General features: G+C 36.6%; 2 protein-coding genes and 1 pseudogene across 2 annotated transcripts; 2 read left to right on the plus strand and 1 right to left on the minus strand.

Moving 5' to 3' along the window:
* Window positions 1-7: 7 nt before the first annotated feature.
* Window positions 8-5,505, plus strand: LOC114737739 (heat shock protein 90-5, chloroplastic-like; the record flags this gene model as incomplete). Its single annotated transcript, XM_028925696.1, is given in 16 exon segments — window positions 8-28; window positions 31-132; window positions 439-490; window positions 493-554; window positions 1,572-1,619; window positions 1,717-1,797; window positions 1,885-1,989; window positions 2,067-2,207; window positions 3,396-3,488; window positions 3,644-3,721; window positions 3,804-4,058; window positions 4,188-4,290; window positions 4,379-4,553; window positions 4,667-4,772; window positions 4,872-4,961; window positions 5,055-5,505. Coding segments are annotated over 16 exon segments (1,710 nt in total), but the record flags the coding sequence as incomplete, so codon positions are not given.
* A 3,172-nt stretch (window positions 5,506-8,677) lies between these two features.
* LOC114737740 (DNA-directed RNA polymerase 1B, mitochondrial-like) lies at window positions 8,678-19,459 on the plus strand (annotated as a pseudogene).
* Window positions 19,460-19,877: 418 nt separating this feature from the next.
* LOC114737738 (amino acid transporter AVT6A-like) lies at window positions 19,878-23,008 on the minus strand. The gene is made up of 5 exons (XM_028925695.1): window positions 22,414-23,008; window positions 21,899-22,051; window positions 21,583-21,786; window positions 20,483-20,948; window positions 19,878-20,262 (listed from the first exon to the last, which is right to left on the minus strand). Exons 1-5 carry the CDS (start codon window positions 22,811-22,813, stop codon window positions 20,124-20,126), a joined length of 1,362 nt encoding a protein of 453 aa, XP_028781528.1. The 5' UTR covers window positions 22,814-23,008; the 3' UTR covers window positions 19,878-20,123.
* Between the last annotated feature and the right edge of the window lie 632 nt (window positions 23,009-23,640).

The raw sequence follows: 23,640 nt of genomic DNA on the forward strand, positions 1-23,640 counted from the left end.
CAAGAGCCCAAGATCAGATAAGCAATATGGGTGTGGGAATCAGTAGCTGATAGCAGCTCTTACACAATAAGGGAAGAAACTGATCCAGACAAGCTATTGCGTCGTGGCACTCAAATTACACTCTATCTCAGAGTACGTATCACTCCTTAATTATTTTGATGGTGTGATGTCTATGTAAATGAGAATTTGCATCTTGCTCCCAATGTATGCGGCATCTAACTTGTTGATATGTTGTAAAGTTGAATCGAATTAGAATATGTAGCAGAGGATCCTAGGTAGCTTATCATGAATTTAGCATAAATTGTTTTGGTGTTGTAGTTATTTATATATATTCCCTAATGAATGAGTGAACACGTTGTAGCAGTAATAACCTGTAAGATAGTATTTTAATGTAGTTTATAACGCTGATTATTTCAAAATTCTTGTTCTCTTGTCCAGGCGGATGACAAATATGAATTCTCAGAGCCAACCAGGATTCAGAATTTGGTTAAAATTATTCTCAGTTTGTTTCCTTCCCCATCTATACATGGCAAGAAAATTCACGAACTGTGGAGGTAAGTGTGCCTTCTCATGTTACAGGTTTTTGTTATCATTTCTGGTCTTGGTATAATTGCTGCATATGTCGGATAGTAGCATCATATGATATGCAAGCAAAACATACATCACATACCTTGTTCTATTCTAATGAAAGAATATCACCTTTTAGCAACGGGCTTCATGTCCTTTAGTAAAGTATGAATGATGTACTTATTGGGATATTGGGAGTGTTTCCAGCAGTGCTGATGGTAAAACATCATTGAAACCTGAGATTTGCCTCCATATTGTAGCTAGTATTGTAATTTTCTTTTATAATGAAGGCTATCAGGGAGCATAATTTCCTTATAACAGAACTCTTCATAGTTTCCATTGGCTGAGGTTGGATTTTTCCTGTTTTTAAGTCTACACGGTTTTTTGGGATCCCTATGTAAACTGGTGCTACGTGCTGATGTCCCTGAGGAGATCACTGAGGATCAGGCTAGATTAATGTTGAATGTGTAGGGTATAGGAAATTGGAGATGGTTGATGTTGGAGAAATGTACTCTCTCCGGTTCAAAATATAAGCTAAACTTGGTTTGAGACTCTTGGTTTTTTTAATAAGATAACATTCACTTTTATCTAAGCATTTAATGAGTTTTTTCCAATTTTACCCCTACATATTCTCTCTCCTTTTGATTCATTTATTGCATTCTTTTACTTATTCTCTTTATTAATAAGGGTATATTTGGGAAAAAAACTATATGCCTTACTCATTTATTGTTTTGAACTAATTTTAACTAGTTTCTTGGTAAACATAAATGAATAAAGTTTAGCTTATATTTTGAACCGGAGGGAGTATATGTGAATGTGACAGAAGAATGTTTCTTTTAGAAATTTGTTTCCACCTACGAAGAAAGGGAGTGATCATTTCTCCCTTTTTGTAAGTTATCTCTTTCCAATTGAAAAGACACTTGGTTTCTGAAATATGTGTTTTGAATGAGTGACAATTTGATAATCTTTTCTTCGGAAAAAATTTATTAATTTGAACATAACAGGTGGAAGAAGAGGAAGAATCAAAAGAAGGGGAAGAACCTAAACCAGAGGTAATTGTTCAATTTTTTTTTTTTTTTTTAATTTTTATGTAGGCATTCTGCATACTTCTCTATGCATCACCAAATCTGTTGCTGCTCTTGCTACCAGGGTGAGAAAAAGAAGGTAAAGAAGACTAAAACTGAGAAGTATTGGGACTGGGAATTGGCCAATGAAACAAAGCCACTATGGGTGAGTTCACGCTATATTTAGGACGTGTTTTCCTTTTCTCCAGTTACAGTGCATCTCTTATTGATAATCTTTTGCCACTGTTTACAGATGCGGAGTTCAAAGGATCTTCAAAAGGAAGAATATCAGGAGTTCTACAAGAAGACTTTCAATGAGTTTGTAGAACCACTTGCATATACTCACTTCACCACAGAGGTAGGATGATGATTGTGATTATCTGCAAACAGAGCAAGTTCTAGGAAGTAATTTAACAAGATTTGTAATCCCTGCAGGGTGAGGTTGAGTTTAGAAGCATTCTGTACGTGCCTGGGATGGGTCCTCTTAACAATGAAGAAGTAATAAATCCTAAAACAAAGAATATACGCCTGTATGTGAAGCGTGTCTTCATATCAGATGATTTTGACGGTGAGCTGGTAAGTTTACTGTATAGGCTTTGAACGAATACTATCTTCTATATTATGATATTTTTGCTTCTGCTGCTATGATATTTCTTATGTATTACGCTTCTTTCAGTTATTTGCTGTTATATGACTTCCATCTTTTCTTCGAGTTAGTAGTATGGTACTTTTGCGGTATCTGTAGCCATTTACTATGCCTATTATTCCACCACAACGGAGTGGATTTACATATTGAATTACTCTGATCTGTTTGGCGAGACAAGAAAGCAGAGGATAAGAAAGATTTGCAATCATTTAATGCTCTTTGAAAGCAAATTGAAAAGACCTGATATTTTGCTTTTAGAAGCAGACCCCGGATCACTCTAAGATTGGACAAAGAAGTTTAAAACGTTTAGTTCTCTTTCAAAGCAATTTTTTTGGGCCAAACTGTCAAAGCAAAATGAAAGTACCTGATATCTCCCTTTTAGAAGCAAACGTGCTACATATTAGCATCAAACTCCTCATTTGCATCCAACTAATGTAACTGTAAAAGGGAAACCCTGAATTAAATTCCTAATTGGACTGAGTTCTGAAATTGACATGCTCAGTGCCTCTGGTTCTAGAAGCACTGGTGACCTGAGCTGTTCTTGTTATAGTCGTGCTCTTCGTTCTTAGTATTCCTACTGAGTTATTCTTTTACTCTGTAGATCATACATCTGAAGAAAAAAACCTCTAGTCCTGGAATATGGTACTTAGTGCGTCTGGTTTTAATTGTCCGAGTTTTGTTGAATTGGGAAATGCTTGTGATTATTAAATGGTTGCAATCAATTAAACTTGTGAACTGGATGACGTTGATGTCTTTACAATAATCTTATATGTTGATTTTTTTTCTCTCCAAAGAGTAATGCAACATGTTTGCTAATACATGACTATGATAGAGTGCGCTAGGAAGAGATTAGTCATTGCTTGAATATTACTCAGCAATGTAGGGATCGAATTATCCAACAACCAGCTATATTTTTATGGAACAATGGCTTCTCTAAAAGTGTAGATGCTTTTAGTTGTATGTCATGGAAGTTCGCCTGTCATGAGATGCCATCTTCACACACAAAACTAGTATACTATCTCATATATGTAACGTTAGTGCTGTTCAATGCTTCCCTCCCCTCTGATCCATCCAGGGTATTCTAAAGTAAATCTTCAATCTCAATATTTGTTGTGCAGTTCCCACGGTACTTGAGTTTCGTGAAAGGTGTGGTAGATTCAGATGACCTTCCTCTCAATGTTTCCCGAGAAATCCTTCAAGAAAGCAGAATTGTAAGAATTCTTTTTATTTTTCTTCAAACATGAGAGAGACTTTCCATGATTTGAACCTGAAGGAAAGATTTCCCTACTGTTGAGACATCATTTATGTAGTTTATCTTTAACGATCTGTTTCTAAAATATATTGTTTCAATATATTATAATTGCAGGTAAGAATAATGAGAAAAAGACTTGTTAGGAAGACATTTGACATGATTCAAGATATCGCTGAAAGTGAAAATAAAGAGGTTGGTTGCATAAACTCAATTATCTAATTTTCAATATGAAGTGAGAAGCCTTTCCAATTGATGGGACGGCTTGTGATTACAGGACTACAAGAAATTTTGGGAGAACTTTGGTAGATTCATCAAGTTAGGATGTGTTGAAGACACTGGAAATCATAAGCGCATAACACCTCTTTTGAGGTTTTACACTTCCAAAAGTGAGGAGGAGCTCAAAAGTTTAGATGATTATGTGGAAAACATGGGTGAAAACCAGAAGGCTATCTATTACCTGGCAACGGACAGCTTGAAAAGTGCCAAAACTGCTCCATTCTTGGAGAAATTAGTCCAGAAAGATATTGAGGTACATTATGCATAAATTCTAGGCTTAATGTATAGGGTTGAATGTATTTGATATTAGTTTTAGATTCATATTCTATTTTTCTCCTTTCAATTTGTTTACTCTTTAATATATGCGGGGTCTCTCTTGTAGGTTCTTTATTTGATCGACCCGATTGATGAGGTTGCCATTCAGAACCTACAGACATACAAGGAAAAGAAATTTGTTGATATTAGCAAGGAAGATCTAGAATTGGGTATGTGTGATTTTCTACCTAGAGTACCATTTCGCTCCTTGTGAATAGATATTCGGATAGTATTTCACATCTAATATTTTTGGAACAGGTGATGAGGATGAGGTGAAAGAGAGGGAAACAAAGCAAGAATACAATCTGCTTTGTGATTGGATGAAACAACAGCTTGGTGATAAGGTGGCAAAAGTTCAGGTCTCTAAGCGCTTGAGTTCGTCTCCCTGTGTGCTTGTATCTGGCAAGTTTGGATGGTCTGCAAATATGGAGAGGTTGGTTATTCCATCTGTGGCTTTCTGAGCCAGGACATTTTCCTCGATCTCAAGCAGTTTATCTTGTTCTTTTATATTGTAATCCTCATACCATACCATTTCCTTTCCTACAGATTAATGAAGGCGCAGGCTCTTGGAGACACTGCAAGTTTGGAGTTCATGAGGGGAAGGAGAATATTGGAGGTTAATCCAGATCATCCCATTGTCAAAGACTTGAATGTAAGACCGTTTAAAGGCAATGCTGTTTAGTTATTACTGAATTTGTTTGTGGCTTTGACCTGTCTTATTGACTATTTTATACTCTCTTTGACCTCCCAGGCTGCCTGCAAGAATGCACCTGACAGCAGTGATGCTAAGAGAGCCGTTGAGCTCTTATATGAGACCGCATTGATCTCTAGTGGATTTTCGGTACTGACAATTTAGCAGCTTTTTATTTTTTATTTTTTCCTTCACTGCTGGTACATCAGCGGTATAGTAACATTATTTCTGTTAATGTCGCAGCCTGACAGCCCAGCTGAGTTGGGAAACAAGATTTATGAAATGATGGCACTGGCCTTGGGAGGAAGATGGGGTAGATCAGATGAGGAGACAGGGACCGTCGAAGCTGATGCAAACACAAACGAATCTTTTGAGGCCGAAGTGGTTGAGCCTTCTGAAGTGAGACACGAGAATGAGCATGATCCTTGGACAACCGATTAGGTGCACCCACAAATTTTTGTTTTAGGTATTGCTTGAGGAAATCACGCAAATAATGATGAAAAGTGAGAAAGGGGCAACTGGGTTAGTGTGCTTACAGATTTTTGGTGTAGAAGTAAATTTGTTCCTGGGGAATTGTAAATTCCATCAAGGAATGTGAGATGTGGCTTTTCCCAGAGTCTCTTGATCCACTTCTGCATCATTGATTATTTTATTGATTTGACAAAAGTAGCAATATACAGGTGAGGGTCCTCTACATCAGGATTAATTACCATAATGATCAAGGGCCCCTGTAATTCCTGGAAACTGGTACTTAAGTGGGGAAGAGGCACCGGTTCATCAGTTTTCCTACTTGGTTGAAGTTGAAATGATTACTAATGAAAATCCCATACCATTTTTTTTTAAAAGAAAAGCTAACAAGTTTTAAACTTAGTCTTTGGTTTGAAAAGTATATTTTTAGTCTTTTAATCTTGAAATTATTAGTTTTTAATGATAAATTTTTTTGACAACCAAACATGAAACTTGTGCATTTTTTAATGATTTGAGGATTATATTTTTAAAGTTGAGAGACTAAATTTAGAAAATATAGTTTTAGCCTTTTGGGGGCTGGGGGGAGGAATGATTGTTCCTTTTAAAGGACGAGGATGGTCATGATTCCGGCCTGCAATGGGTGCAAAATTGGCAAAAGTATTCGTCAAAAATTATCTCAAGTTCTAATGGCTACAATGATGGATGCTCAATGCATATACTATCTCCTATCTTAATTATAAGAGCTAGTTGACTAATTTGAAAAGACTAAAAAGAATTAAATTAGTTATTTGTAATAAATAGGTGTTGTTTTTACTAAAATACTTTTACTAATTAAGTGTATTGGTTATAATTATTATTGTTAGAAGGATTATTTTTAAAAAAATACATAAATATTAAAGACAAAGTGAATTGAGATCTTATATTTAGAATAAAAATAAAAGTTAAACAAGATCTTGTATTAAGAACCGGAGGTAGTATGTTTTTTGGAAGTGTGTGTATAGTATATTTGAGGGTCAACATTATTCTAGAAGTTTTCAAATTGTAGTATTGTTTTCCTAGCCATTATCTAGTTTAAGTTTGATTATTAGCTGATCAAATTATGGTGAGTTGGTAGATTTATGTGTTATCCACGTTATTTTCTTTTTTGGGTTAAATTGTACATTTGTTTTGAAAGTTTTTACTCTAGAGTTGTGGATATTCAGAAGTTTCTAAATTATAGTAATACTGTCCCGATTGTTCTTCATGTAAATTTGACCACTAGCTGACAAAATATACTGAGTTGGTAAGTTATATGTGACGAATTTTATTTTATTTTTTTTCAAGTTATCCATTTCATTCTTGGTTCATAATCCCAGTTCTTTCTACACATTTGTTATTTTGCCATTTGCTATTAGTTTGGTACTTTTTGTAAGAATAAAAGTAAACATAAAAAATATAGTAAATAATATTTGTAGAGAAAAAGCTCACCGGAATTCTTTAAAGATATAAACGATGAGGTCGATTTTGAAAATCGTTACGGGCTTGAAAAGCATAGAACCAATGATTTTCTCTCAGAGTTAGTGTTAAATTTTCACCCCAGAGAAAAAAATGAAGTGGATCACATGTGAATTTACCAACTCAACATATTTGGTCAATTAATAGTCAAACCTAATATGGATAACTCTTAGAGCAACATTGTTATAATTTAGAAACTTCCAGGTAACCAGTATTTCTAATTAAAAGTTTTTAGGGCAAATTTGCACTATAACCCTAAAAAAAAAAGACATAGATGACATGTGGACTGTCAACTAAGCATGTTTTATTAACAAACAGTCAAACTTAACCTAGATAATAGTCAAGGAGATATTGATATGATTTGAAAACTTCTAGAGCGACATTGGGTTCAAAAATTTTTTTGGATACCTAGCACTCTTAAGTGAAAATTTGAGAAAATTTTTGGGACAAATTTTCACTTTAACCCTATATTTTAAAGCTTTTAAAATTTAAAACCTGGAAGAACCAGTCACTGATAAGTTTGAATCTTAGGCGTGTGTCTGTATGTCATACGTGCAACTGGAGAAGTGCTGGCCAGTGTATGAAAATAAAGTCTTTCAGATACAAAATTGATCATATATTTAGCTAAAAGTATAAGAATATAGGATTAGATGAAATTTATATGAAATATACACATATATATACTACCTCTGATCCTAATTAAAGAAGCTAGTTAACTAATTTGAGGAGATTAAAAAAATAAGTTAAATTAGTTATTTGTAATAAATAAGTATTATCTTTTCTAAAATATCTTTACTAATTAAGTGTATTGGCTAAAACTACCATTATTAGAAGGATTACCTTAGAAAAAATGTTTAAATATAAGAGACAAAGTGGATTGAAGTCTTATATTTAGGACCAAAATAAAAATCAAACCAGGTTTTATATTAAGAACCGGAGGTAGTATAATATACACACACTTTCTCTATAAAATTAAAACATTAAACAGTGCTTTTAATTAATATATAAAAGGAAAAATGTAGATAAAAACTGTAAAAATTACAAAATCTCAAATAGGGATTTATTACAATATTTTAACGGGTTTTGATAACAACTTACTTGTAAATAACAATCCATTTTTATGAGAATTCCTAATTTTGGATCTTGTAATTTTCAGGTCTTTTTCGATCATTTTCCTAATATACAACTGGCACAATTATAGTTTATTTCTCATAGTGGTAAAATGTAAGAGTTTGTTAAATTTTAAATATGAGACTTCAATCTTATTATTTTCTCTAACTGTTTTTTTTTTAAAAGTACTCATATTAATTGTACACCATATTTAATAAATGTGAATAATTTTCCATGTAAATATATTTTAAAAAACAAGACATATGATGAGTATTTTAAAAAATAGCACATATTTTTATCTAACCCTTATATTTAAATGGAAAGGCGTATTTTGGTAAGAGATATGCCCCAAAACAGTTCCAAAGCCATCCATAAATAATTAATGCATACATCAAAAACAATTTCTTTGAAAAAGAAATAAGATAATTTAATTTAAATTGAAAAATGAAAATAATAGACTAAACCATAATTTGTCCGTTTTAATTAAATAAGAATAAAAAATTATTTTGTGGCCGGATTGATTTTGATTTTATTAAAAAATAAGTCTTGCAATTCGTCTGCTAAGTTTAGAGACAAAACAACGGAAAAGAAAAAGACATGTCCGGATCTGACCCGGATCCGGTTTGTACCGTTGAGCGCTTGTGCTGAGAAATAGCGCCTACTGGAGCATGAAGGTGAAGACGCAGGTTTATGAAGGGTTTAGAGGCGGCTATGCCTTCTCTACTTTGCCCGCTCAAGGTCCTTCAATTGCCGCCATTTCTTCATTCCCATCGGCTCTCAATCTAATACCACTCGTCTCTTTTTTCCCCCCCGATTGTGGGGCCGTTCACTCTTCGGAGAAATTTCAGTAATTCGATGTGGATCAACTCTGCATTTCTTTGCATCTTTGAGCTATAACTTAAGTCTCTCTCTCCAAGTTGTTCTGTTAATTGTAGACTCCATTGAGAGATGTGGGCGAACATAGCCAAGCGAACTTCCTTGAGGAAGTTTAAACTATTCTCTGAATCCTCTTATGTGCCTTCTTTAAGTTACATGAGGTTTTCCGAAGGCTGGAGTTTTCCTAGGGAGGATAAGCCCCTCCGAAACACAAACGCCGGCAAACTCGAGATTGCCAGGTGTGGGGTTTTATCAAGTTGGTGTATTTACTTCTAAAAATGAGCTGGGAATTCCCAATTTTCGGCTTTCTGAAGACCCCTTGGGTTCTTATTTTTCTTTGAGGTCGGCTAGAGGTTTTGCTAGTGTTGCTGAGGCTATTGAGTCCGAAGAGTCTGAAGAAGATTTTTCTGGGTCCGATGACAATCAGCAGTTGTTTGGGCAAATGAAAAAACAAGCGAAGGCGCAACCTCAGGCGCAGAAACCAGTGCATGAGATGGCGGGTGCAGCGAGACACAGATATAAAATGCTTTGTAGAAGGCAGGTTAAGATGGAGACAGAGGCATGGGAACGTGCCGCCGAAGAATATCAAGAATTATTGGCAGACATGTGTGAGCAGAAGCTTGCACCCAATTTGCCGTATATGAAGTCGTTGTTCCTTGGTTGGTTTGAACCCCTGCGGAATGCAATTGCCGCGGAGCAAGAGGCTTGCAGAAACAGCAGCGCGAACACTCATGCGCCTTATTTTAATCAATTGCCTGCGGAGATGATGGCAGTCATTACCATGCATAAATTGATGGGATTGTTGATGACAAATAGTAGTGGTATAGGCAGCACTCGAGTAATCCAAGCCTCTCTTCAGATAGGTGAAGCGGTCGAACAGGAGGTATACTAAACTCGATATTTATTCTGTCATTTGGTGAAGTTTTATGACCTGCAAATGGAGTTGGTAACTGTTGACTGAGGGTACTTTTGAAGAAGTGTCTTTTTATCCTGTTTCAAAAGTATACGTTTTCATTCTGGAACCATTTTCCTAGCTTGTTTTCCTTATTATATTTAGTAGGAAAAAAGTATGTATTTCTTTCTTACAGAGTTGGGCGAACTTTTGTATGCCATGATTATGGTGAAATTATTTTTCTGTTGCTAATTTGTGTAGTTGACTCTTGGATGTTGAGTATTGCCATATTTATTTTATCTCTCATGTCAGTCAAAAGATATAAATCGAGCAATATTTAATGTAGTAATCCCATGCTATCTGTTCAAATTAGGTGTCACCATCTTGAATTATTAGTCAAGTATTCATTCATTGAAGTGTTAGTATTATATGTGGATCAGGCTAGAATATACAGATTTTTGGACAAGACAAAGAAGAGTAAGAAGAAGAAGAACACTACTACTGTCAGCCCTGATGGACAATCTAATCCTGCAACACCAGGAGAATGTAATGTGATTGAAGATAGTGAAAAAGTGGCTAGTGAGCAGGATAAATTAAGGAAGAAAGTTGCAAATTTAATGAAAAAACAGAAGATCCGAAAAGCAACAGCACTAGTAAAGACATTTGATGCTTCAAAGCCTTGGGGGCAGGAAGGTCAAGTAAAGGTTTGTGATGTTCCAATCTTTGTACATATGAACGTTGGACCGATCTTCACTTCACATTCTAATGCAGTTTTCATATATTCCAGGTTGGAAGTCACTTAATTCAACTGTTAATAGATACAGCTTACATACAGCCCCCAGTGGATCAAGTAGGAGACGGCCCACCCGATATACGCCCTGCATTTGCGCATACTCTCAGAAATTTCACTAATGATTCACAGTGAGAACGAGCATCCTAGTTTTTTTTTTTTTTGGGCCAAATGAGCATCTTAGTAAAATCATTTTTTATTCAATCAATACCATTATATTTAATATATTTTCCTTATGGTTTGTGGTGAATTCTTTTTGTAGGAATAGTAGGAGATATGGTGTTATTGAATGTGACCCCTTGGTCCGGAAGGGCCTTGAGAAATCTGTGAGTAACCTTTTATGCTATTTCTATTTGAACTCACGGTTACTTTCCTTTTAGTTAGTTAGTAGGCTGCTTTTTGATGTTGTGTTTATACAATATTTGCTTGCACATGCATATTTTTAATGTGGTGGGTGCTAACATCAGACTGTTCTTATACTAACAGGCCAGGCACATGGTCATCCCATACATGCCAATGTTGGTGCCACCTCGTAACTGGACAGGGTACTATGTTCAATATACACTTGGGTCTACGAATACAATCCCCCCCCCCCCCCCAAAAAAAAACATTTAATATATAGAGCGGATTGTGTTTTTAAAGCTAAATCTGAGGAAGATCAGAGTTTTTTTCTCTGATTGTTTTTCCAATTCCAGAGCTTATGCAAATTTCTGCTATGAACTTATTTGAATGATCTTGTTTACGGTAAACGACTCTTTGAGGAGCATGTGAATTGTTAGGGTTAATTTGACATCTCAAACAGTCAAACTTTGACCGTCTCTTTGATTTTACAAGATTCCTTTCTTGATGGGATCCTATTGATTCAACTTGGGACAGCCAGCTAACTACTGTATTCTTGCTTGCTAATTTTCATTCTTTTGGATAGGTATGACCAAGGAGCATACTTGTTTTTGCCATCATATGTGATGAGAACACATGGAGCAAAGCAGCAACGTGAAGCAGTTAAAAGGACTCCCTTGAAGCAACTAGAACCTGTTTTTGAGGTTTGAATTTCCCCCTGGGTCTTTGTGGATAAGAAATTCAGTTTGTGCTCATCACACCCTATTTAAATTAATTCTGGCATATTTTCTTTTGGTTGTATCTAGGCTCTTAATACCCTTGGCAATACCAAATGGAGGGTAAACAAAGGGGTTCTTAGTGTGGTAGATCAGATATGGGCCAATGGCGGCGGTCTTGCAGATTTGGTGGGCCGAGAAGATGTAAGTAACAATTAATTGATCACACCGTTTTAAAACATGAGGGAAAATGAGGAAAAAATTTTAATGAGTATGAATAAGTAATACTGTTAATTATATGTTATCATATGACTTGTGCAGTTGGCAAAAAATCTCCCGCAGTATATAAAATGCTTTTAGGTAATTTAATTCATTGAATACTGGCCATCTATATACGGATGTCATATCTTCGTTGTGTGGCTAATGTATTTTAAATTACCTCAGCTTTGGTGCCATTCTCCTTAGGCTATGCTACTTCAGCATCAGAGCTTTATAGCTGACATTTCCTTTATTATTTTTTCCCTCACCAAGGTTCCCATCCCAGAGGAACCAGACACAGAAGATCAATCAGAAGTCCAAAAATGGAAGTGGAAAGTCAAAGATATCAAAAAGAAGAATAGCGATATGCATTCACAGCGATGTGACATAGAACTTAAGCTGGCGGTAAGAAGAACTTTTTATTCTGTTGGATAAATTGATTTAAACCAAATTTTTGCCCTAAAATTTGTATATCTTCATCATTACTGGTGCAGGTTGCACGGAAGATGAAGGATGAAGAAGGCTTCTACTACCCTCACAATCTTGATTTCCGAGGACGTGCTTATCCCATGCACGCATATTTGAATCATCTTGGTTCTGATTTATGCCGAGGAATTCTGGAATTTGCTGAGGGACGCCCTCTAGGGAAGTCAGGCCTGCATTGGTTGAAAATACATTTGGCAAATTTGTATGCTGGTGGTGTGGACAAGTTGAGTTATGAGGGTCGAATCATGTTTGTTGAGAACCATCTGGATGATATATTTGATTCTGCGGACAGGCCTCTTGAAGGAAGGCAATGGTGGTTAGAAGCAGAGGATCCTTTTCAGTGCCTTGCAGCATGTATTAATCTATCTGAAGCATTGAGAAGTCAGTCTCCCGAGTCCACTGTTTCTCATCTGCCTGTCCACCAGGTACCTTTTTGTGAGATATCAGAGATGCTTTCTGGAAACATGGGCATTGCGCACACGCAGAGACTGTCTTATTTGCATTCCTTCCTAAGGGGTGTTTGGGAAACACCAAAAGCACTTAAAAAAGTGCTTTCGTGTAAATTGAGAGAAAAGTCCTCCCATCCATCCATAAAATCACTTCTAAAAAGCTAATCCAAACGCCCTAATACTATTAGAAGAGGGCAACTGTCATCTTTCAGTGGACAATTGTCATTATGACCTGTTTTAACAATGACAACCTCCTTACCAGAGTTTTTCTGATTTACTTATATAGTTTTTTGGTCATCATGAGCAAATAATGTTAGCAATGATGATGCTGACAGACCACTAAACATAACCCTTGCTTCTGTATTTATTTTTCTTGGTTTTGATACACCCTTCATAACATGGCTTGTTTTGTCATCACCCTAGGATGGTTCGTGCAATGGCTTACAACACTATGCAGCCCTTGGGAGGGACAAGGTAGTGTGAACATTAGATTTTTCTGTTATCTGGGAGGCTTTAGCTTGGTTTATTGTTCTTATGTTTGTAATTTGGGCTGGGGAGAAAATGGCTTCTTGTGTTTTTTTTTTTTTTGGGGGGGGGGGGGAGAGGGGGATGGGTGTTATTAATGATTGTTACAAATGGTTGACAAATGCTTATGTGGAAGTGGAATGTTAATCACTAAGTTTGTTTATTTCCTATGGAGCTGGTCCAAGCTTTAATTAGTAGTCTCTTATTTAGAGTTGAATCGTTGATCTGGAGAAGCTATTAATAGTGCTGCATTAGGCCCTTGGTTTGACTCGCTGCCACTTGAGGGTTTTTCGAATATTTGGGACCACCTAAGGTCTCAGGCAGGAGGAAGCAAGTAGGCAATTGTCTAATTTATCCAATTTGAATTCATAGAGAACAAGTTGATTGTCTTGTGTGTGATGGGTTCATCATTTGTGGCTATGTTGGATCACTTTTTCTGACTTTTCAATGCGCAAAACAGTTTGATTTCACATCCTACACAAATTTCTCAAAATATTGTTTCGTCTACCTCATGTTTTTCTTTGTATTGAGGATTGTGTGTCTTGATAATTGATTTTGTATGTTGTATGAGGACAAAAAGTGGGACTGTTCGGAATAAATGCACTAACTTTGTCAAAATAGCAATAATCCAAATTTAACTGCAGTGTTTTATTTATGACTTTCATGTAAAAGTAAAACCCAGACTCTTGAATGATTATAGATTGTTTCAGCAATTCTGGCGTGATAAAATTGTGTTCTTCCTTTCTTTTTCCCTCCTTCCCCTTTTTGATTGTGTGCCTGAGTATCAATATGTGCCTTTTTTTTTTTGGCCTTAAGTTGGGAGCTGCTGCAGTCAATCTTGTCTGTGGAGACCGGCCTGCTGATGTTTATTCAGGAATTGCTGCAAGGTAATGAGAAACCTTCATACATGTTTACGAAGAAATTACAATAAGTAGGCACCATTTTGTCCTTCAATTTAATGAAGGTCAATATGGACAACACTATTTTGAGGATATGAGGAGCGGACAGAACTTGTAAACATTGTTTGAATCATAAAATCAATAATGGGAACCAACTGATGCCTTTTCTGATTGACATCTTTCAAAGCCAATTGTTGTCATATTTAGAAGCTTTAGAACAGTTCCTACACGATTTCCTTTCTCCTTTTCTTACCCAATCTTTGACATTCCACAAAAAGAGTTAGTTGCATCTGCTGTTACATTATTTATTTGTACAATCCTATGGAACCATACTGAGACTCAACTTACAGAACATTTTTAAAAGTCAGCCCCAAGATGAATTGTGCTGTTGGTATTGATTTCCATAAGTTAATATTTTGAAGTCGTCTGGGCTACTGTTTCAATTCATTTAAATTTGCTTGTTGTGCAGAGTACTTGAAATCATGAGAAGGGATTCAGAGAAAGATCCTGAAACTTATCCAAATGCGTTGCTTGCTAGACGTTTGATCAATCAGGTTTCTTGTGATCATAGCTTCTTGACACAAATGTCCTTTTATGCTTTCTGAGAAATACTTGAAAATAGAACTGTAGGAACTTGTAGAACATTGATAGATGACTTGATGATTTGCTGATATCATTTTATAAAATGAAAGTAGTGTTGCTTCATATGGATTTAAAAGCACACGTCCCAGTCTCAATCTTACATCACTGATAGTTTACCTAATACCTGACATCACTAGGTGGACCGGAAATTGGTGAAGCAGACAGTGATGACATCAGTCTATGGTGTGACTTATATTGGTGCCCGTGACCAGATCAAGCGGAGGCTAAAAGAGCGTAATGTCATAGAGGACGATTCAGAGATGTTTGGTGCAGCTTGTTATGCGGCAAAAGTAAGAGAAGTCAATTTAGTGTAGGCTGGAGATGCATGCTCTTTACGGTCTAGCCATTTCTTTTCTTGTTTTGCTGATCATCAACTGCTTTGCAGACCACTCTCACGGCTTTAGAAGAGATGTTTGAGGCTGCAAGAAGCATCATGAATTGGCTTGGAGAATGTGCTAAGGTATTATTTATTGTGTAAGATAGCAGGAAAAAGTGAGCATATGGCTCAATTATATATTTTGAAATAGTTGATAATGTTTAGGCTAGCATGGGCTAGTTTCATCTATTAAATGCCCTGGTGGCAATCCTGGTCTGATCATTAATTCGTTTGATTTTACTATCTTGAAATGATCTTTTAATTGCCTTCTGTTGGAAAGGATTAGTTTAATTTTGAAGCTGCAAGCCAATAACCCTTGAAGCTTTTCTCCTTAGTCATACAAATTCTGGTGCCTGTACAAATTAGAGACTTCTAGTGGTTGATAGGTTTTAGGACCCATTGTCATTTTATGGTTTGAGCGCTTATGTTGTCATGTGAGCCGGTATGTGTGGATTGTTTATGCAGGGTAAGGGTAGAAATGGACTTGGGAGCGTGCTCTGTCATTGTAGTGGCGTTGTGGTAGTTTTGTACTAGTAGGTGTGCCGGGCAAATGTGCTCTTCAGATTCTCAAAATGGGGCTCCATTAGGAAGCGCCCTATAAATATGCAACTTCGCCCAAGATTGAGTAACAGGAGAAAATTTCAGTGGCCTTTATATTAGTTATCTTTCTTTGTATGATAACTTCTCCTTTCATATATCAACCAGAGGTCATAGTAGCGGCATAATAAGTTCCACCAGTGCTTCCTTCTGAATGTAGCGCTGAAGAAAAAGGAACTTACTGGTCTTTTTCCCCTGAGGAGTCTTTTTCTATTGGGGATGTGCACCTTCTCAGCCTGCATTGTTGTTCTAATAGCCTCTCATGCCTCATGCCATGCTGTTTCTGAACTGGTTCACGTGAACCGTAAATTCTGGAAAAAGGAATGCAGTTTATTAGGAAGAGAACTTTTTCTGGAAGTTTCCTCACTTTCCTGTGATGTGAATACTTGGTAAAATTCAAGACCACCTATATTTAGGAGCAAGTTATAGCAAATATATTTTAGGATTCCAATATATTTTCCCATATTTTAACTGAAATCAATCATAAGACCATCAACGATGTTTCTCATCAGCAGCCTCCACTTATTAAAGGTGCATTTGGATTAGTTTCGGGTAAAACAAAGCTTATAAAATTGATTTATAAGCATAATTGATTTAACAATAGGGCATTTTGATAAATTTTTAGGAAGGTATAATTAAAAGCAAGTAACAGTAACTTATGAGATAGCCATGGTTTTTTCATTCATGATTATTTTTGGCATTTATAGAGTCGGTTGGTGGCTTATGAGGTAACAATGGTTTTGGGTGCATGATTGATGTTGGCATGTATAAGGGGTGGTTGGATATTTTTAAAGAAAACCGTGGCTTTGGCTTTTCAGTTATAGCAGAAATTAATCTTACAAATCAACTCTAACCACATATCCCAAAAATCAGAATCATAAATCAATTTTATTCAAAATCTATTTTCTCACTGCTAATTCTAACGCATACTGGAGTTGAGGAAGTGCTTATAACTCATGTCAGATTTCTGTGATTCTGCTTGAAGATTTTTATAGGTTACTTCACTTTGTTACTATGTTCTTGTTCTAATGCGTTGACCTCTATTGCGTCAGAGTCATTACTGTCTTGTAATGTCACTTGAATTGAATATGAATAGGTGATAGCCTCAGAGAATCAACCAGTGCGGTGGACCAGTCCTCTTGGGCTTCCTGTAGTACAACCTTACAGACAAGTAGGAAGGCAACATGTAAGTTTTTAAAGAATAAAAGCTTAATTTTTTGTCTTTCTTTTTCTAAAAGAAAAATTAAATCAGGGTTGTTGTTAATGTTATTTCTAAATTTAAAGAAATAAGTTGTGACCAATAAATTTCTGCGTCATCAATTCTTTATATTGGCTATGATGCAGGTTAAGACCAGTCTTCAGATATTAACGCTACAACGTGAGACTGACAAGGTAACAGTTATGTTTTTCTTTTGAGGTGCCATGTACACCCTCCCATATAAAGCAAAATAATCAGTATGTACGCGGCATGACCCATATTTACATATGATCCGTATGTTGTAAGATGCATGACACACTCGATTAGATCATTCATGTTTTTATTAAGAACTAAGTTTTCCTATCCATTTCCTTTGTGTTCACCTTTTACTGGTTCATCCGTTGTTGTTTTGCTTTTACTTATTAAGAAGCATGACATCTATTTCTCCCAGCCACTGCATCAGTCTTCTTTTTGGTTTCAATTGGTCATCGGATTTTTTTGGGGGAACATTTTAAGCATTGTTTCAAATCAAGCAAAATAGCTCATTCTGTCCTTTATATTACAGATCATGGTTAAGCGGCAGAGAACTGCTTTCCCCCCAAATTTTGTTCACTCTCTTGATGGTTCTCACATGATGATGACTGCGGTTGCTTGTAAGAAAGCAGGATTGAACTTTGCAGGTCCGTGCTAATCACTGACTCATCCATACAGCTTGCATGCATTGATGCATTAATGTATATGTGCATGTTTGTGGTGTGTTTTTGGTAGTGACATCTAATAATCTTCGTAGTGGGGCTTATAATTTTATATATCATTGTTTGATTACAGGAGTACATGATTCATATTGGACACATGCTTGTGACGTCGATATGATGAACAAAATACTGAGGGAAAAGTTTGTTGAACTTTATGAGGCTCCAGTTCTGGAAAAAGTGAGTATCTTTCTTACATATGCTTCTTAGATTAACATCCTTTTCTTCGCTTGTGTGAGTAGTTTTCCTTGTATGATTGGAACTTTTCAAAATCTTGCAACTCAAGGATATTGATAAAGCAATGGTATCGTGCAATTTATGTAGTCAACCCTACTTAGTGAAATAAAGCTTTGTTGTTGTTATTGCAACTTGAGGACATCGAAGTGGCCCTTATGCACTAATGGCCTTGTGATTTAGCGGCATGAACTCCCTCTCGAGTGAGAGGGCACGAGTTTGATCCTGTTTGTAATTTTAATCAGTTGGCAAATAAAAAAAAGGCCCTTGTGCATATATAGCATGGCCTACAATTGCAAATGCCCGAGAGCTTGATCCCTATCCACCACTTCCCTCATGCCCTACAATTAGGCACTGTGCTTCGTGAAAAAAACCCAAACAAATTCTTGAAGCAACTTGGTAATTTCCTTTTTGTTGGAACAGTGCACTGTCCAGATGTTGGACTGCCTTGCTAATTTATTTGCTTAAAATTGTCGTGCTTTTATGTCTGATGAAATTGTGCATGCAACTCGTGGCAACTGCTGAGCAAGGCCTCTGAAACATTGTCAAATCCAATAATTTATTTCTATATTTTGTTGGCATCCTGGGTAACATACTGAATCTTAGCCCTAAATACGTATCAAGTGAAAGCGGCCGAATGCCTTGGAATTCGATGAAGTTCATCTTTTATATCATCCGATCGTATGCTCTACTTCAGGAAATATATTGAAGTACTCCCCTTATTTTGAATGTTTTTATGTGTGGATATTCTACTTGCCTAAATATCATGCTTACTTTTTTGGCTGGGAGATGTCTTTTAATCGTGATGTTTCCCTTTTTCCCCTTTTTGCAGTTGTTAGAGGGTTTTGAGAAATCTTTTCCATCATTGAAGTTTCCTCCTCTACCTGCCCGAGGAGACTTTGATCTACGAGAGGTTCTAGAATCAAGCTACTTTTTCAACTAGATATTGAAAATTCAAATTGCTGTTCGAGTTCTTCCTCTACCTGGGGAGTTTAGTCCCAATGATGGGATTGGCATTGTATCTTCTATGGGCACGACAGGTTTCAATCGCCATGAGGAGAGGCATGTAGAAGAAAGAAAATTGCAATGCAAAATTTGGGCAGCCAAAATCTTTCTTGCCCTTGCCAGGCGATCGTCTGTACATAAACATTGTCACAGCAGTTTTTCTTCATGAAGAGACGTCCTTCGTATAGGACTCCAGTCATGTGCTACATGTTAACTATTCATCAAGGATACTTGGAAAAATGGCGATTCAACTTGAGATCGTCAGACGGCACTCCAAATAGACCTTGAGAAAATGATCTGCGAATTGCTCGGATCAGATGCAAAGCAAAAGGATTGAAGCCTTGGTATTTTATTCAATAAGGCAAACATATTCGAGACGGATGCTTCTACACTGCCTCTTGCAAAGGAGGCCAAAATGAGTTGTCACGATTCTTTTGTTTTTTTTTGTTTTTTGTTTTTTGTTTTGGCCTTTCATGAGTCTTCTAATATATTTTCTTGTTTTCATTTTTGCCTTGGGGGAAGGGTGGTTTAGAAGAATGTACCCATTATACTGGGGGAACTGTAAAATGGCTGTGAATTGTGATACTGATTTTATCATTTGAATTAATATGTAGAGTAAATAGTACCAATAGAAACAATTTTACTCTCAATGTGTTCCTTGCTTATTTTCCCTTTCATTTTGTTGGATTGATGGAGCATATTTGGGAAAATATGACGAGTACATGGATCAAATGAGCATGTCATCTGTCTTTTTGGCATGAAATTTCACTTATGTCCCTTAACTTTTCTCAATTCCAATTTCGTATTTCGCCTTCCGAAGGCTTCACTTTGCTGACTTCAATGTGTAAATATAAACACAATTCCTCCTGCGAAACTGAGAGATACAGCGTAATGAACGTTCACCTTTCAGAGTTATGCATGAACATCATAAAGCAAAAGAAACAGGGTATGCAGTTGAAGTCACCCAAATCACGGCCGAAAAAACCATGAAATATAATTATTATAATTAATTTAATTTAATTTAATTCTTGCAATACAAGGAGAAATATGCAACAACCAATTCTTGAACAAGTTCTTTGTCATTTGATTCCATTAGTGAGGAAACTCTTGATCTCAAAACTCTCACTGGATAGTCAGAGGCCACGAAAATGTTTGTTCCAAGAAAAGGGTCTTATCCGTCCATTCTTACCAAGCCAATATAAGTGATCATTCATGAGGATCAACATGTTTACTAAAGATAGCATTGGCATTACTGTATATGGCCATCACATTTGAGGACACAGCCAGCACAATCATGACAACAGATAAAACCTTATCTTTCGTTGTTGCAATACCATTAGGATCCCTGAAAAATGGCAGAAACAGAGAAGTGAGGGACATAGCCATGCAGTTGATGTAGTATTGAAGTCTGAAGCACGTTAAATATAGCAAGATAACTACAGTAAACTTGAGCACATCGAAAATAAATAGACCAAACCTCATCCCTTTACATTGTGCTTAACACTTTGTATGATGAAAAACTAAAATTTGACGGGAAAAAAACCAGAGAAGTTTGGAAGTCTTACCTTAGAGCAATTGCAGCAGGAAAAATGAACCCTAGGCAAACAGTAGCAGTTGCTCCAGTGAATTGGAAAGCATCCCAAATGCTAGGTATAAAATTTGCCGCCACATATATAAAAGAGATGAGTCCAGTTGTGATCAACACAAACCTAACATTATCTAAATCCATTGACCTAGCTGAAGGGAAAAGTAAATCATCAAAATTGAAGCGCAGTGAGAAGAAGATGACTGGGAAAACAAGCATAAGGTGGAGGGCATAGCTGAGGCGAACGATGTCATTGAGCAGGCTGCTGTAAGGGATGCCAAGGTCAGTATCAAAGTTGGCCAGCACATCATCAAGGGTTGATTCACCAAACAAAAGAAACCCAAATAAGGCCGTAAATATATAGACACTGGAACATAGAACCAGAGAAGCACGTACAACTTTATGTATCGAGGAAGAGTCTGCTAGCTCATTGTCTATTGTGTGCACTGCGAAAGACATAACTTTGATGAATCATATCCTTCCAGAACTTATAATTGCTCAGAGTTTTTTTGTTTCAATGAAGTACTTAAATAATCTAGCACGCATGATATTGGAAAAAAAGGAAAAGAGTCGTGTAGCAAATTGATGTTCGATGGCAATAAAATGAAGCATTAATCTGAACCCTTCAATTGGCTTTACATAGCGAAAGGCATAACTATGTGAGAACCACCAGCATAAAAGCCATATTCAAAACAGAGAATAAAAAATAACAATATAAAACACACCAGAAATTTATAAATTTGAGTATATTGTGAACTCCCAAGCATTAAACACTGAAATAAAGATGCTTTACAGTTCATGACTGGCAAGCTGATTATGTATCTCGAATCTCAATAAGTCATTACATGAGGGGAAAGTAGCACAAGATAGTGACCAAACATTAATTATCATAGAAAACAATGAAACCCTTTCTATTAGGACCTCATCAGCAACAAAATGTGTGCCAAAATAAATAGCACTGAGAAATTTTGGTTTATACCTCCTCTTAACCTCACAGGAGCTCAAAATCTATCATCCACTGTGGAATTTCAAATTGAGAATTTTCACAACAATAAGAGTACTTGCAGTCAGGAAACATACCATTGTAATGACAGACAAACGCTGTCACAAGAACAGGGGTTGCTGTAAAGAGCTTCCAGGCAGACGTAAAATCGGTAACATTAGGGAGCAACCTGGGTCTGGTAATGCTACCATTAAACAATTTTATAAATGTTATCCCCGCCGTTATGACTATAAATACAATTGCCAGTGCCACCGCTAAAGCGGAAGTATATCTCAACGAATCTGCAAGCGCACAAAAAGGTACCGGTTATTCACAATAATAATTCAACAACCATAAATCATGTTTGACTTAAAACACCCTGTTGTAGCTCGCAATTAACAGAAAGGAAATTACCTATCCGCTTGAAGAATGCCAAAGGAGTAAATACAAATAGGGTTGCCACAAGGAGAATAAAAGTACGCCCAGTCCACCAGTATTCGCCAAACCATCCTTCCAATACACCAGCATGATGAGTTCCACTTGAAGATGTTCCAGATAGCACATCACCTTGTCATCAATTAGCAGACCAATCAAAACAAGTTTAGTCCTTCAACCTTTTTGTCAAGGGTGGAACTACTAGAGACTTTTTAATCATATCAAATAATACTCCAATAACTTCTTAGAAGTGAAAGCGCACGAAAGATCTGAACATAGTTTTCTAGATTATTGAGACAAGGAGGAAATTCAATTTTGCTGATAACAAGACTTGATTCATGATCAGATAATATATGGTAGTTGCTATCAATACTCTGAATCAGCCATATTCTTTTCGGATATGGGATCCTCCTTGTTTGCAACAGTAACGATGATTTCCAGAAAAGTGGGAAACAAAGGAATGAACTCATAAACGAAAAATCTAAATGCATTACCAATTATGATCACGTAGACGACGAGAATTCCAAAATTGTTAAGCAGAACGCATAACTGAAAAGCCCATCTTCCAACACTTCCAAAGGCAAAACGCATTACTTCCCCATAGGTCTCAGCCTTTCCTACTCTGCTAAACCTTATCAGAATCTCTAAGGAAGTCTCCGTAAGCAACGCAAGAAAGACTATGGCAATAATTCCCAAACCCAATCCCAGAACTTTCATGGCAGCAGGTAAGGCCATAATTCCAGCTCCAATAATGGTGGTAGATAAATTGAACACTGACCCACTAAAAGATGCCCCCTGAGAACCCACATCTTTCTCATTCACTAGCAGAGGAAATTGCTCATCAACAAGCACCTTCTTTCTTCTTGAATCGTTCTGAGTGTTCTGATGAACCATCGTGATGAAAGCTTCTCCCTTTTCCTTCTGCTTCTTCTCCTTCTCCTTTTATCCCGGAAGTATTTATTTCTAGCCAGAAAGCTATTCGTGTACAAATTGCAAAACGATTATCAATGCCAAGCTAGCGTTCCTATCCAAAATCGAAAAGAAAATAGCTGTAAACAAATCCCAAAAAGAAAAATCTGATGTGATAGCTGATCGCTCAGTCTCAATATGGAAATTTGGCAGACTTCTCCATGTCCCCAATATTTATGAGAATATTTTAATAGATATCGTTCTCCAAATTAATTTAGTAAGGAAGGATGGGGAAGAAGTTCACTAATCCTTACCAGTAATAATAGAAGCATAAGCCAAAAAAATGACGGCTTTCGGATACTGTCATTCGTCTTCAAGGATATTAATGGCATAATTATTGTAATACAAACCATAAACATCACGCACAATCACCTCATGAATCTCGGAAATTTGGTGAAAAAGTCCTATTAAAAATTGGGAAAATGCCAGAAAAATGCACCTCCAACTCCAAAAGCCCAAAAACGTCCGCCGAATTTCAGTAATTCCGTTTTGGTACCAGCAGACCATTCTGGGATTATTTTCTTAGACAAAAAGACCAAACCGCCCTCAGTGTTATTTTAAACAAAAGGTGGGAACAGAGGCGGTTTTTCGACTCTCTCATTCTCGACCCCTGTTGCAGCCGACGGAGCGAAGAAGAGAGGAGAAGAGAGCGGAGGAGGAAGCTACTACCGGCGTCGAAGAAGAGAGAAGAGACGAAGGAAGAGCGTTTGGTGGTCACCGTCGAAGAAGAGAAAGGAAAAGAACGACGGAAC

Source organism: Neltuma alba, unplaced genomic scaffold (genome assembly GCF_004799145.2).
Source record: "Neltuma alba isolate B1F8T4 unplaced genomic scaffold, ASM479914v2 tig00013494_pilon, whole genome shotgun sequence".
NCBI lineage: Eukaryota > Viridiplantae > Streptophyta > Magnoliopsida > Fabales > Fabaceae > Neltuma > Neltuma alba.